Source organism: Lolium perenne, chromosome 2 (genome assembly GCF_019359855.2).
Source record: "Lolium perenne isolate Kyuss_39 chromosome 2, Kyuss_2.0, whole genome shotgun sequence".
Classification (NCBI taxonomy): Eukaryota; Viridiplantae; Streptophyta; class Magnoliopsida; order Poales; family Poaceae; genus Lolium; species Lolium perenne.
Window position 1 is genome coordinate 262795665 of NC_067245.2, and position 12801 is coordinate 262808465.

The window sequence follows — 12801 nt, forward strand, 5'->3', positions numbered from 1 at the left end:
GCACGAAAGTCACAAAGCATAGTTGAAACTTTGTAGAAAGGAGCGACCATCCATTTGCATTGATACACTTCAAGACTGTAATGGAAAAAGGAAACAAAGACAACGTAAATAAGCAGCTATATATTACATTTTACTGAACAATACAGTAGAGTGCTCTTTAATTAGTTAATAAACAAAACACGTTTAGATTAGAGAATGCATACCTGCAAATACCACCTACAACAATCACCACATCATTGCCCAATCCTGAAATAAAAATGAATGTAAAATATCATGTTTATCCTCAATGTCACAGAAAAAATGGAATAGGAACATGCAGATATCAGTATCTCACCATGATTAATTATGACGGCTATTTTGAAACCTATGCCAAATATGCTCGATGAAATCATTTTTAAGCTGGGTATGTTGTGGACGAGCACGGATAGTAGCTTTTCTACGTATCACATCAGCGAAACAAAGATTTCCACCAACATTCACTTCAGGAGGCAGAGCAAATGAAGCCCCTGGATTCTCATTCAAGTCAATATGAATCTTCGACTATCATATTGTGAAGAATCACACAAGCTAGCATTATCCTTCCAATACTCTTTCTCTTCCATAGACTTGCAGGCCGGCGGACAATGCTAAAACGGGACTGCAACACCCCGAAAGCACGCTCAACATCTTTCCTTGCCCCTTCTTGGTACTTCGCAAATAACTTGTCCTTCTCTGTTTGGGGAAGTGGTATAGTCTTCATGAACGCAGCCCATTCTGGGTATATACCATCGGCAAGGTAGTAACCTGTGGTATACTCATTCCCAGTGACAGAGAACTGAACTTGCGGGGCCTCTCCTTTCAATGCATCAAAAAACAGTGGGGACTGGTTGAGCACATTAAGGTCATTGTTTGACCCAGCAACTCCAAAGAAAGCATGCCAAATATGAAGGTCCTGAGAAGCAACGACTTCTAGGATCATCGTTGGTACTCCATAATCACCATGTGTGAATTGCCCCCTCCATGCTAAAGGACAATTCTCCCATCGCCAGTGCATGCAGTCGATACTTCCTAGCATTCCAGGGAAACCACGAGATTCGTTAACCTGAAGTAGACGCTCGACATCCTCCTGTGTCGGGCGTCGCAAGTACTTCCCACCGAACACATGAATCACCCCCCGTGCAAACTTGTCCAAACACTCTAATGCAGTGCATTTGCCAATCTTCAAGTACTCATCAAAGGCATCTGCAGGGGTGCCGTATGCTAACATGCGCATGGCTGCTGTACACTTTTGCAATGGTGAGAGCCCTATTCGACCAGAACAATCTGCCCTATAAGTGAAATAGGGAGACCATTTACCAAGGGCATTCACAATGCGTAGGAAGAGGTCTCTATTCATACGGAATCTAGTACGAAACATACTCTCGGGGTAGAGTGGTTGTTCAGCAAAGTAGTCCTCCACCAGACGTTGATGAGCACCTCCATGATCCCTTCGAATTCTCTTCCTTTTACCGTATCGTCGCCGAGATAATCCATCTCCGAGCCTTGCCTTGATTTTCATCACAAGCCTCCTAGCAAAGGAGTCTAGTACGTTCTGCTCAGCAACATAGACTTCCATGATTTTGGATGGGGCTAGCTCATCAGAATCATCTGTGTATGAATCTGACATGGTGGCTAAGGGATAGAGGTTGGTAGACTGAGTAGGAAGATGAGAGGTAGATGGAGGAAAATGGGTTTGGGTGGATGAGTCTGAAGAGGAGATAGAGCATTATATAGAATCGATAGTGCATACTTATTGTCGCATGGTTATCTGAACTACATTGTAGTTAAGTGTAGTTGGACTTTTGACTTGAGTACATGGTTATCTGAAGTGCATTGTAGTTAAGTGTAGTTGGACTTTTGACTGGAGTACATGGTTATCTGGACTGCATTGAATTTAAAGTGTGGACTGTTGACTACAATTTAAATATAGTTTAAATAAAATCAGTAGAAAACATTCTTGTATTTCAGCACCAAAAGAAAGTAGCAGTGATAGTGTGAAAAAAAATCAATTTGAACTAAGGCTTTTTTCATTCCTTACACTAAGGCATGCAAAGAATCCTGCTAAAACAATAGTTTTTCATGTACGAAAGAATCCTACCTACAACAGTTTTGAACTCCATGATTTGTGACTGCATTTTGGAGCTTAATAATGCAGTTCTAATCTTGCTAAAACAACACTTAGATACATAAGAAGAAGATATTGCTGCATTTAGATACATGAAAAGTGGACCCAAAGCACAAATGCTAGTAGTACCTAGTGACCCAAAGCAGCTGATTAATTAAACTTGATCTGTCTACTTCCTACTCATCTTGCATCAGCTACCAGAGTACCAGTTAAGTATATGCAGAGATTTGTTTGTTTCCTTCATGTTTCTTTCTCTTCCACTTGTGAGTAGCTGGGACATGGGAGTAACTACTTAGACTGTCGACATGTGCTGCTGCACATTATGAGACACTAAATAGTAGGAAAACTCAGTGATGCGCTAATTAGCATCAGGACAAATCCAGTGATGGCAGCAACAATTCACGGGCCAATATCTGAAGGATGGATCATACCTTTTTATTGGCAAACGAAGACGAATCGTACTACACAAAAACTCATCTGAGATGATAAGGCAGAGCATTATATAAAGAAGAAACAAGGAAAACATGCACCATGCTTGAGGTTCTGAGTCGTGGGGTATCCAAGCGGCTGTCCGTCTGTTGAAGGAAAGGCCGGAGATGTGAGGGGAGATGAGGCGGCGGCCAGAGGAGCTGGGGCACCGATGGTAGGACGAGCTAAGGTGCTGGCGGCAGGACAAGCTGAGGTGCCGGTGGAGGGACCTCAGTTCTAGGGTACGAGATGTGGCGATTTGGGGACGATTTGGGGCGGCAGTTCTAGGGTCTTGTAGGCTTCTTCGATTTGGCGCGTGAGAAGCAATTCGGGGCTACGCAAGTGCGGATTTGGCGCGCGGTGGTGGAGCGAGGAAGGTGGGAGGCGAGGGAGATGTACGGGATCGGGAGCGCCGGCGCTAGCGCTCATATCAGGCTGCAAGCGGGCGACTGTTCTTCGAAACTTGCGCTGTAGCCGGGCGACACACGGAGCGCCCGCTCCCTTCTCTCTCCTCTCTTCTCTTTCATCCAGCTAGGATTTTAGTGACGTGAAATGTCTTATAGCCAGCTGACTAGTCTCTATTATACTGCTCTAAATGAGGAAGGCAGACTGGTGGAACCTGAACACATGAGAAGGCATTGGGAATATGCAAGAATTACAAATAGGGACACAGTTGGATGCATTTTTGTACTCTAGAGAAAGATAAAAGAAAAACTTGTACCCCCGACAGAAAAGTGTGGAAAAAATGAACAGCCGCCGACGGCCGCCGCGAAAGCCAAACCAGGAAAACACATCCCCCCGTCCCCTCTTCATCCGGCACGTCCGCCCTCCGCCGCCATGGTGAAGCGGTGGCTCCCCCTAGAGGCCAACCCCGACGTCATGAACCAGGTACCGGTGCCTCGTCTCTGCTTCCGGTATTCCCCAGGGTTTCGCCTCGGCCTCTCCCCTTCCCCGCCCACGGCCCCTTACGCTACGGTCGGTTGCAGTTCATGTGGGGTCTGGGAGTGCCGGAGGACGTGGGGTTCTGCGACGTGTACGGGCTCGACGACGAGATGCTCGCCATGGTGCCGCAGCCGGTCCTCGCCGTCCTCTTGCTCTACCCGCAGGTGATTCCTGAGTCCTGATCCCTAATTGGCCGTGGGGTTCTGTTTGGATTGCTTTTGCTTGTACATATGGCGGGGAGGAGCTGATTTCTTTTCCTCCCACGTTTTGGTGAGCAGGATGGGAAGAAGGAATCTGATGCTTCGACTGCTTCCACGGTGGAGAGCAAGGTGAGACTGAATTCTATGATTAGTTTGGTAGTAAGTATTACTGACGAAAACCACTCGATTCTGGTATAATTTCGAGTCGTTCATCTACTTCTTGGAACGTGAAACATTGTGTTCCTAGCACATTGGTGAAATATTGCCATATTAGCTCAGCATAGAACATTAGGATCTAATCATGTTCTATCTGCTTAATTGTTCACCTAATGCCACATCTTAGCAGGAATGGTGGCAGCAAACTGGGTAGGGATTTAGCCAATTCTTCAAACTCTACATGTTATCTCCAGGGGTAGGTTTATAGCAGTTTTCGTGGTGCCCCAGTTGCTGGGTATTTCGTTGTATACTTCTTTTAACAATTAATTAAAAAAGGAACTCGACTTGTCTAATTGATTGAATGTTGTTGTGCTTGCTAACAAAGATGTTTGAGTAAATGAAATTTGTTTCTACTATTGGTTTCTTCTTTTTGCACTGCCCCTTGACATATCCAACTTGTTTCCCCAAATTCCAACTAGTGAATCAAATCAGTAGAATGAATTGTGCTCACACCTCACCATGGTTAGGAGCTTCTGAAGTAGCTATTCTTTCTTCCATATGCTTAATGGCATGTTGTATACACATTGGTTTCATGGTCCCCAAATAGCTAGAGATACTGTACAAAATAATCTGTTTATGGTCTAAACTTAAGCAGATGCTAGAAGCATATTAAAATTCGTTGTGGAATCGATGCCAGGATTCTACACATTTATCTCCTTGTAATGCTTAGACTTCATGATGCAGGAGCCCAACAAGAAAGTATATTTTACAAAGCAGACTGTTGGCAATGCTTGCGGAACAATTGGTATTATTCATGCAGTAGGGAATGCTGTGTCCAGAATCAAGCTAGGTATTTACAGTTTTGAACTATAACATCCTACTAATCTACGGAATATTACTGCCTACATGCATCAAGAGAACACTCTAGTATGTGAACTTTTATTTGATGTAGGCAGTACCACATAGTCACTGTGTCATGCAATTCTATCAGTGTGACCACCCAGTAATTCACCATGGCAATTTCCATGATTCTTAAGAACTCGTTCATCCCCTGGTATGTGTTCCCCCGAAAAATGCAATATTTCTTACAGTTAAATGGATAGTCATTTACTTGGCACACTATCACATGTATAACGTATTTTCAGAATCCACAGTTCACAGTTACATCTAGCTCCCAGGATTTCTGCGTTCTCTCAAAAAATAAATTAAATATAGCTACTATGAACTTGAATGTGCATACTCTTTTTCCTATATGATGCATCGCTGATGCATGCTTTTGGTCACATGCAAATACGGAATCTTTATAAGTGTGAACTTAATTTGCCTAGTTCCAAAAATACCTCAACAAAATGTTATGTTGGGTACCTTGCCTTTTAATGTTCGCTACTTGTTAAAATTTGATTACTAATTTTCCTTTGCAGTTGATGGGTCCTATTTTCATAGATTCTATAAACAAACTGCTGATATGGATCCTATCCAGGTTAGCAATCCATGTATACATTTTTTCCTTGTTTAAGGCTATTAATCAACTATGTTGGCTTGAGTTCTCTTTTGTACTAATTATAAAGTACTTCATGTCATCAGCGTGCTGCTTTTCTTGAGGAGGACGAAGAAATGGAGGATGCTCATTCTGTTGCTGCTGCTGGTGGTGATACAGAGGTCAGCATGCTGCGAGTTTCTTTAGTTATGCCCACCATACTAATATTTGCACTGGATGACCAAATAGTATTAATTCAATAATTGGGGGGGGGGGGGGGGGGGGGGGGTGTTTATAATTGTGGTCTGTTAGTTCTGAGAGTGCGAAGTTTCCAGTAACTACCTGTCAACAGCACCTTCTGATCTCTTACTTCAAACATAACTGTAATCTGCCTCCTAGGAGGATGTAAACAAGCTTCTATCTTTTCAATGAAATGAAACGCAAAGGTCCTTTGCGTTTTCTCGAAAAAAAATCTCTTACATGGAACTGATCACATTGACTGGTTCCTGCCAAAATTTTGAGACCTGGCTAGCCAGTTTACCTGCTTCTCAGCCTTAATGTTATTTGTCAGTTTAAGCAGCTGCAATCTTGGGTGAACATTTTTGATCATGTGTCATTTTTTAGTGGGTATTGGATATTGTTCATCTGTTCATGGTTTCCGCGAGGAGCATGTTATTTCAGAATTGTCAATCCCAGTAATTTGAATACTGTTGTGGGTATATTTTCAGTTTGACTGTGATTTATTTTTCTAGTTGCATTATGAGATTTATTTTTTTATTGTGCAGGCCAAGGATGGGGTGATTGAACATTATGTTTGTTTTTCTTGTGTTGATGGTATGTACTGTATAAGTTTCCATCTGTTACGAGAGTGCCATAATTAATTTTCTTTACATGTTGCCATCACTTAATCTCTTGTTCACTCTCTGTTTTTCGTTCTTCCTTTTCCTATCCAGGTGAACTTTATGAGCTTGATGGAGGAAAGCCGCAGCCAATACATCATGGCCATTCCTCTCCTGATAGCTTGTTGCAGGTAAGTTTTTCAGCTATTCACATCTCACTCTCTGTACGCAGCTTACTGTATGGGAGGTGGTGTTCCATATTTTTAACTTGAACAAAAAGGGTTTTTGGTTGCGATGTTATTACCTGGTAGCTCTTCTTGTCACTAAAATTCTGTGGTACTGCTTAGTCAATTCTTATTTTAATACTAGTAAGAAATTAGTAGCTGCTTAGCGATATTAGTGTGCAGATCCATTATGTAGTTAGGGTGGTCTCATGACTGCACAACCATGTTGGTAAAAAAGGGGAGTACTTCAGCCCAATACAAAACAAGCAAGGAAAAAACATGGCAAGTTGTTTTTGACAGTATGCACACCTGATTTGAAACATCGTAGGTAAACCATATCACCTCTCCTTAAGACTTGCTGCAACATTATTCTTTTCTTTGCAATTGCAGGATTCTGCAAGAGTCATAAAAGCAAGGATTGTGGAGTATTCTGGGTCGATCAACTTCAATGTGATGGCTCTCTCAAAGAAGGATTGATACATGGATCCAGGAGAAGGTTTACTGATTTTCACCAATCTAGTTTCCCATCTGCACCGCCCTCAGTTAATAACAGCTGTAGCAGTGCTCAGTTGTCCAGTCTGTTAGGTTGATGTAACACAGTGAACGATTGAAGTACTAATACAAGGGAAAAAATCAAGCTTAACTTTTTTTTTCCCGATGAAAGCTAGTTTACTTTGTATCCTGTTTCACGGAGGATTGCATGCATGTGTTAGTTGCTTGTTAATGCTCCCTTTCTAGTAGATGAGCCTTACGTTTCTATTATCGTCTCGATGAAAAGCGCTTGCACTGCAATTTCTCATTTTGCGTTTGAAGGAAAAGATCCTGTAATCACTCGCAGATTGCTGCTCGTCTGAGATAAATATACGAGTAAGGATCAAGTTCCGACAATTGCGTGACGACGCTAGAGGTTGAACCGAGGTAGATAGGATGAGAGGTAGTAAGCTCATAGAAACAGAAGAAGTGATGGTAGGTTTGGTAGCGAGGCAGGAGTTGCACATGGGTTGCAATGTGGTTTTAGCTGCTTATGTCTTGCAACAGATATTTTCCTAGCTATATATGAGTTGTGATAGTAGAAATTGCTCCTTGTTTCATAGTGGCTTGGGAATTGCATATGGGTTTGGCAGCGAAATAAAATCACCATACCACAGAGGACCATTTCACAGAGGAAGTTGCTCGGAAAGCTCCTAGACAACTGATGAGGGAAAAAAAACCATGAATGCTCCCACCACTTCTGCCAGAGCCCAATCTAGCTCACTTACTGTCATCTTGCATGGAATGGCAAGGTGTAGCAACCACGGAGCTCCTCCCTTGTCCAAATCGGGAGGCGCTCGAGCAGTAAGGGTTTAGTGTGATGTTATTACCTGGCAGCTCTGTGGTACTGCTTTGTCAATTTAATTCTGATAGCAAGACACTAGTAGCCTCTTAGCGATATCAATGTGCAGGTCCATAAGTCCATTATGTAGTTAGGGTGGTTTCATGACTACAAATAATGTTTGGAAACGATGGGAGTAGTTCAGCCCAATATAAAATCAGACAAGAACAAACCTGCCAAGTTTTTTTTTGTCAGTAGTATGCACACCTGATTGTAAAATCCTAGCTAAACGATGTCACCTCTCCTGAAGTCTTACTGCAACATTATTCTTTTCTTTGTATGCAATTGCAGGTTTCTGCAAGAGTCATAAAAGCAAGGATTATGTAGTATTCCGGCGATCAACTTCAGTGTGATGGCTCTCTCAAAGAAGGATTGATACATGGACCCAGGGAGAATGTTTACTGATTTCCACCAATGTACGTCCCACATAGAAATGATACACCGGCCTCAGTTAAGTCCAACCGCAGCAGTGCTCAGTTTTTCAGTCTGTTAGGTTGATGTAGAAATGATCGAAGTACTAATACAAGAACATAAAATGACCGTGACAGAAGATATACTTGAGCTTAACTTTTTTTGTGTGGTTAGTTTCACTTTGCATCCTGTTACATTAAGGGTCAGATGCATGTCTTTTAGTTGGAGCGCTTGCACCGCAATTTCTCACTTTATGCGTGAAGTAAAAAAAAAATGTAGTAATCCCTTGCTGATTGCTCGCTTGACATAAATATATGAGCAAGGACCTGGTTCCTGACACTTGTGAACCCAGCTAGATAGGATGAGAGTGAACACATAGACCAAGAAGAAGTGATGGTAGGTTTGGCGGCGAAATAAATCACCATATGATAGGGGTGTTGCTTGGGAAGCTCCTCGACAATTGATAAGGTATGAGCTGCATATGTGTTGCAACTGAGATTTTTTTCTAGCTATGTGTGAGGTGAAGTTGCTCCGTGTTTCATACTGGCTTATGGAATTAGAGTTTTTTTGAATGTTGCAACTGAGATTTTCCCATCTACACATGATTTGTGATAGTAAAAATTGCTCCTTGTTTCATAGTGGCTTGGGAGTTGCATATGGGTTTGGCAGCGAAATAAAGTCACCATATCACACTGAGAGGAAGTTGCTCGGAAAGCTCCTAGACAACTGATGAGGCAAGAAAAAAAAGGAAAAAAAAAAACGTAAATGCTCGCTCCACGTTTGCCAGAGCCCAAACTAGGTCACTGAACTGGTCAGTGCTGATGAGGGGGACGGTGCCATCGCGTTGCATGGAATGGGAAACGCATAGCAACCACGCAGCTCCACCTTGTCCCAAATCGATCCATGCAGTAGTGCAGCGTCGTTCGACCCGTGACTCGTGAGGCGCGCTCAAATCCGGACGCTCTCGCTGGTGCAATCAGTAGACAGTAGTGGCACTCTCTACTCTGCAGTCACTTCCCCCTGATCTTCCTCCGTGCCCAATCCATGGCGCTCACCCGCTGCTTCCCCATCCTCCTCCTAGTCGCCATGACGGCGACCGCCGGTGCCTCTGAGGACCGAGCCGACTTCTACGTGAGCAAGTGCTACCCGCCACCGACGCCCACCGCGGACAACGGCGGCGCGTTCCGCGGGAACCTCCTCTACCTCCTCGACGCCCTCCCTACAGTCGCCGCGCCGACGGGCTTCGCCTCCCTCTCCCTGCAGAACGCCGGCAGTGCCGTCACCGACCGCGCGTTAGTTCGTGGCCTCTGCTTCGGCGACTCCGCGCCCAAGCCGTGCCGCCGCTGCCTGTCCAACGCCGGCAAGAAGATCACCAAGCAATGCGGCGACGCCAGCCGGCGCGCCGGCTTCTGGGACGAGCGCTGCTTCTTGGGCTACGCCGAAGGCGCCAACTTCTCCTCTGCCGGTGCGGACGACGACTTCGGCGCCGTGGTCTTCTCCGGCGACACTGTCCCGAGCCCCGACATCGTCAGCGTGCGGAGGCTCGAGGCGCTGGCGCAGTCCCTGGCCCCGCGGGCCGCGAAGGGTTCGGTGGCCACCGCCGACGCGACCACTCCGGCGACCAAAGGCGACACTACAGCTGGAAACCGCACGGTGCGTGTGCTGGCGCTGTGCGCGAGGGACCGCGCCGCGGCGGACTGCGCCAGTTGCCTGCGGGATGCGTCGCTAGTGGTGGCAAAGAGCTGGGAGGTGGACGGCGACGCTCATGGACGTGTGGCCGCGGTCCTCGGCTCGAACTGCTACCTGCGCTTCGAGATATCGACTTCATTGCTGGCCATCATCAGTGAGTAGTGCCCACTCATTCCGGTGATTCTTTTGTACGATTCGAGATCTAATTTGTGAAATGACCAACAACAGGAAGGATGATAAACGATAATCCGGTTCTTTCCGCGTTCGTTGCCTTTCTGATTGTCTTGGTCATCGGCGCGGTGATCGTTCATGTCTTCGCTCGGAGGACGACGAAGGCCAGGAACAACAACAGGAATGCTGCAGCAGCATCGCCAGGTACGTTCGTGGCTCGTTGTGCAGGGATTGTTTTTTTTTTGTTAAGCTTCATGCACTAGCCAATTGAACCAAAAGTCCGAACTGATGGAAAGGGCTAGCCAATCCACGTATACACTTCACAACACCCCTACTCGCGTGTGGAGAAGAGAAAGTCAACACGTGAAAGAAGAAGAGCACACCGAAACAGCGGTGGCAACAACAATTTTTAGGCTTAATTACGAAAACCATGTGAAAGCTAGGATTTCTCTGATACCATGTTAAGCTTCATGCACTAGCCATTTGAAACAAAAGTCCAAACTGATGAAAATGGCTAGTCAATCCACATATACAGTTCACAACACTTTTAACGTACCGGAGATTAGTACCAAAGCACCTACGATACGAAATGATACATCAGAGTTTGTAGAATGCAATATGCATGGATCACTTTGGCTAGGCAGAAGTTGCTTTCTTCTCAGAGTTGTCGTCTTCCAGTCTCCTCTTTTAGCGCCCGGTTGCTTACATATTTTTGATTTACCCTGCGATTAATCTTTACATCTTATCTCCAGCTCTGGGCATGTCTGGCATAAAGACGATGAAATAAGCGAGATGGAGTACAAGTTCGTCTGTGGCACACGATGACGACGGTGGTTGCTCGCTGGGCCATAGAGATGACATATATATAATCTAGCTAGGGAAGTGTTATGTTTTGTTCTAGTCTCTGTTATCTCGCTGACAGTGTAGCACGGCCATTTCGCGCGATCGTACGGAAAATAAAATTTCGATCTGTTAGTGCTATGTGTAGCTGCTAATCTATCTATCTCGTCGGCCATTAGTTCTGTTTCCGTTCAGGTTCTGGCTTAAGTTCTGCACTTCTGCTCGATCTGCACCAAAGCAGATACTTACGATGCCAAATTGCCAACAGAAGGTTCAATGTTTTGGAAAAGATGATAATTTCGTCAAGCAAAGGTGTTGTGTACATGTGATCCAATTTCCTTAGGCATCTCCAATGGCCCGAGCATACCGTTTGCGTCGGTTCGCAAACACGAAAATGGTCAGGGATCCGTTTACGCCGAGGGGTATCCCAGCAGCCCGACGCATTTTGTTCGTTCGGGTCATTTTTTTAAATCGTCCAAAACATCATAAACAAACAAATTCCAACAAAATAGTGTCTGACGTGATGATTATTTTACCGCATGGCGTTTAGCCCCTCCGTTGGAGATGCTCTAACACTTGAAGGCACAAGTGGAATTTCTCCTTTCTTCTCCTAGCATTTATCCTAGTTAGACAAGATTTTACATGGCTGAAGATGAAGAAGAAGCGGGCAATAGTTGACCATATTAAGTGTTGCAAAATAGGTTAAGATTTTTCTTTAGATAGTTGATCATATTGGGTGTTGCAAAATAGGAACAAGTGGACGGCATGACATCAACTTGGCGACACAGTGCGGTGAGGAGAGCGAGCACGGGAGATGTAACTGACCGAGCGAAACGACCTAGATCTAGGGACATCGACACTCCGTTAATGGTCGGTGAAGTACGTGTCCAAGCGCCGTGTGCCCCGCGACACATCAGCCTGTGGGATTCCATGTCAAGAAGCGTGTCAAACGGGCCAAATTGTGTGATCAGTGTTTTCTCGCAATGGATTGAGATTTCTCTGGTGGTTTTTTGATAAAATTTTGAATAATGGTGGTTTCCCTTTTGTAACCTTACACAATTGTGGTTGTTTTTTAATGCAATTTTCTCACGCCGGAGGTTGAACATAGGACGAAAGTAAATATATATACATAGAATAAGTATTTGTAAGTTTGGCGGCGAAATAATCGCGACATGACAAGGGTGTTGCTCGGAAAACTCCTAGAGAAGGGATGAGGCCGAGTTGCACATGGGTCGCAATGCATTTTTTCTAGCTGCACGTGTGTTGCAATTGCTATTTTCGTAGCTATACATACGGGTTCGAACGACTGAAGTTGCTCCGTCTTTGGAGTCACATATGGGTTTGGGAGCGAAATAAATCAACATATCAGGTAGGGAGTTGATGGGAAAGCTTCCTAGCCTCCTAGACAACCGATGAGGTGATGAGGGGAAACCCCCGTAGGTGCTCGCAACACTTTTACGAAAGCCCGATCTAGCTCACGTACTGTTTAGTGCTGATAAGATCGAGGTCTTGTGAAAAAAAAAAAAAAAAAAAAAAAAAAAAAAAAATCGAGGTCGGTGTCATCGCGTTGCATGGAATGGCAAAGGCGTAGCAACCACGCAGCTCGTCCTTTGTCCAAATCGATCGATGCCGCGTCGTTCGACGCGGGAGCCGCTGGAGCATGTTAGCACTAATCCATGGTCGAAACCGAGCTGGTACGTGCGTTCTGAATTCTTTGAATTATGTAATTTGTTGATAAAAAATATATTAATATCAAAACATATCAATTACACTTAGTCTTTGCAACAAACGCAACACCCCAATATCAGTATAATAGACACAGTCAAAAAAGAGAAAACAAAACAAAGAAATAAAAGTCCCGCTATAACA

General features: G+C 44.6%; 2 protein-coding genes and 1 pseudogene across 3 annotated transcripts; 2 read left to right on the forward strand and 1 right to left on the reverse strand.

Annotated features, from left to right (window-relative positions):
• Positions 1-210: 210 nt before the first annotated feature.
• On the reverse strand, positions 211-1698 carry LOC127330608 (protein ALP1-like; annotated as a pseudogene).
• A 1644-nt stretch (positions 1699-3342) lies between these two features.
• On the forward strand, positions 3343-8438 carry LOC127335816 (ubiquitin carboxyl-terminal hydrolase 3). 2 transcript variants are annotated; one of them, XM_051362551.2, is made up of 10 exons: positions 3343-3499; positions 3598-3717; positions 3832-3882; positions 4654-4759; positions 5331-5389; positions 5494-5568; positions 6172-6220; positions 6340-6416; positions 6840-6936; positions 8110-8438. In XM_051362551.2, exons 1-9 carry the CDS (start codon positions 3449-3451, stop codon positions 6924-6926), a joined length of 675 nt encoding a protein of 224 aa, XP_051218511.1. In that variant the 5' UTR covers positions 3343-3448; the 3' UTR covers positions 6927-6936; positions 8110-8438. The 2 variants fall into 2 exon arrangements, with proteins under 2 accessions (XP_051218511.1, XP_051218510.1); XM_051362550.2 differs by lacking the exon at positions 8110-8438 and having other exon boundaries at positions 6840-7131.
• Positions 8439-9085: 647 nt separating this feature from the next.
• Positions 9086-11073, forward strand: LOC127335814 (cysteine-rich repeat secretory protein 38). The gene is made up of 3 exons (XM_051362549.2): positions 9086-10075; positions 10150-10296; positions 10845-11073. The coding sequence occupies exons 1-3, from the start codon at positions 9277-9279 to the stop codon at positions 10877-10879; spliced, it is 981 nt and encodes a 326-aa protein (XP_051218509.1). The 5' UTR covers positions 9086-9276; the 3' UTR covers positions 10880-11073.
• Positions 11074-12801: the final 1728 nt, after the last annotated feature.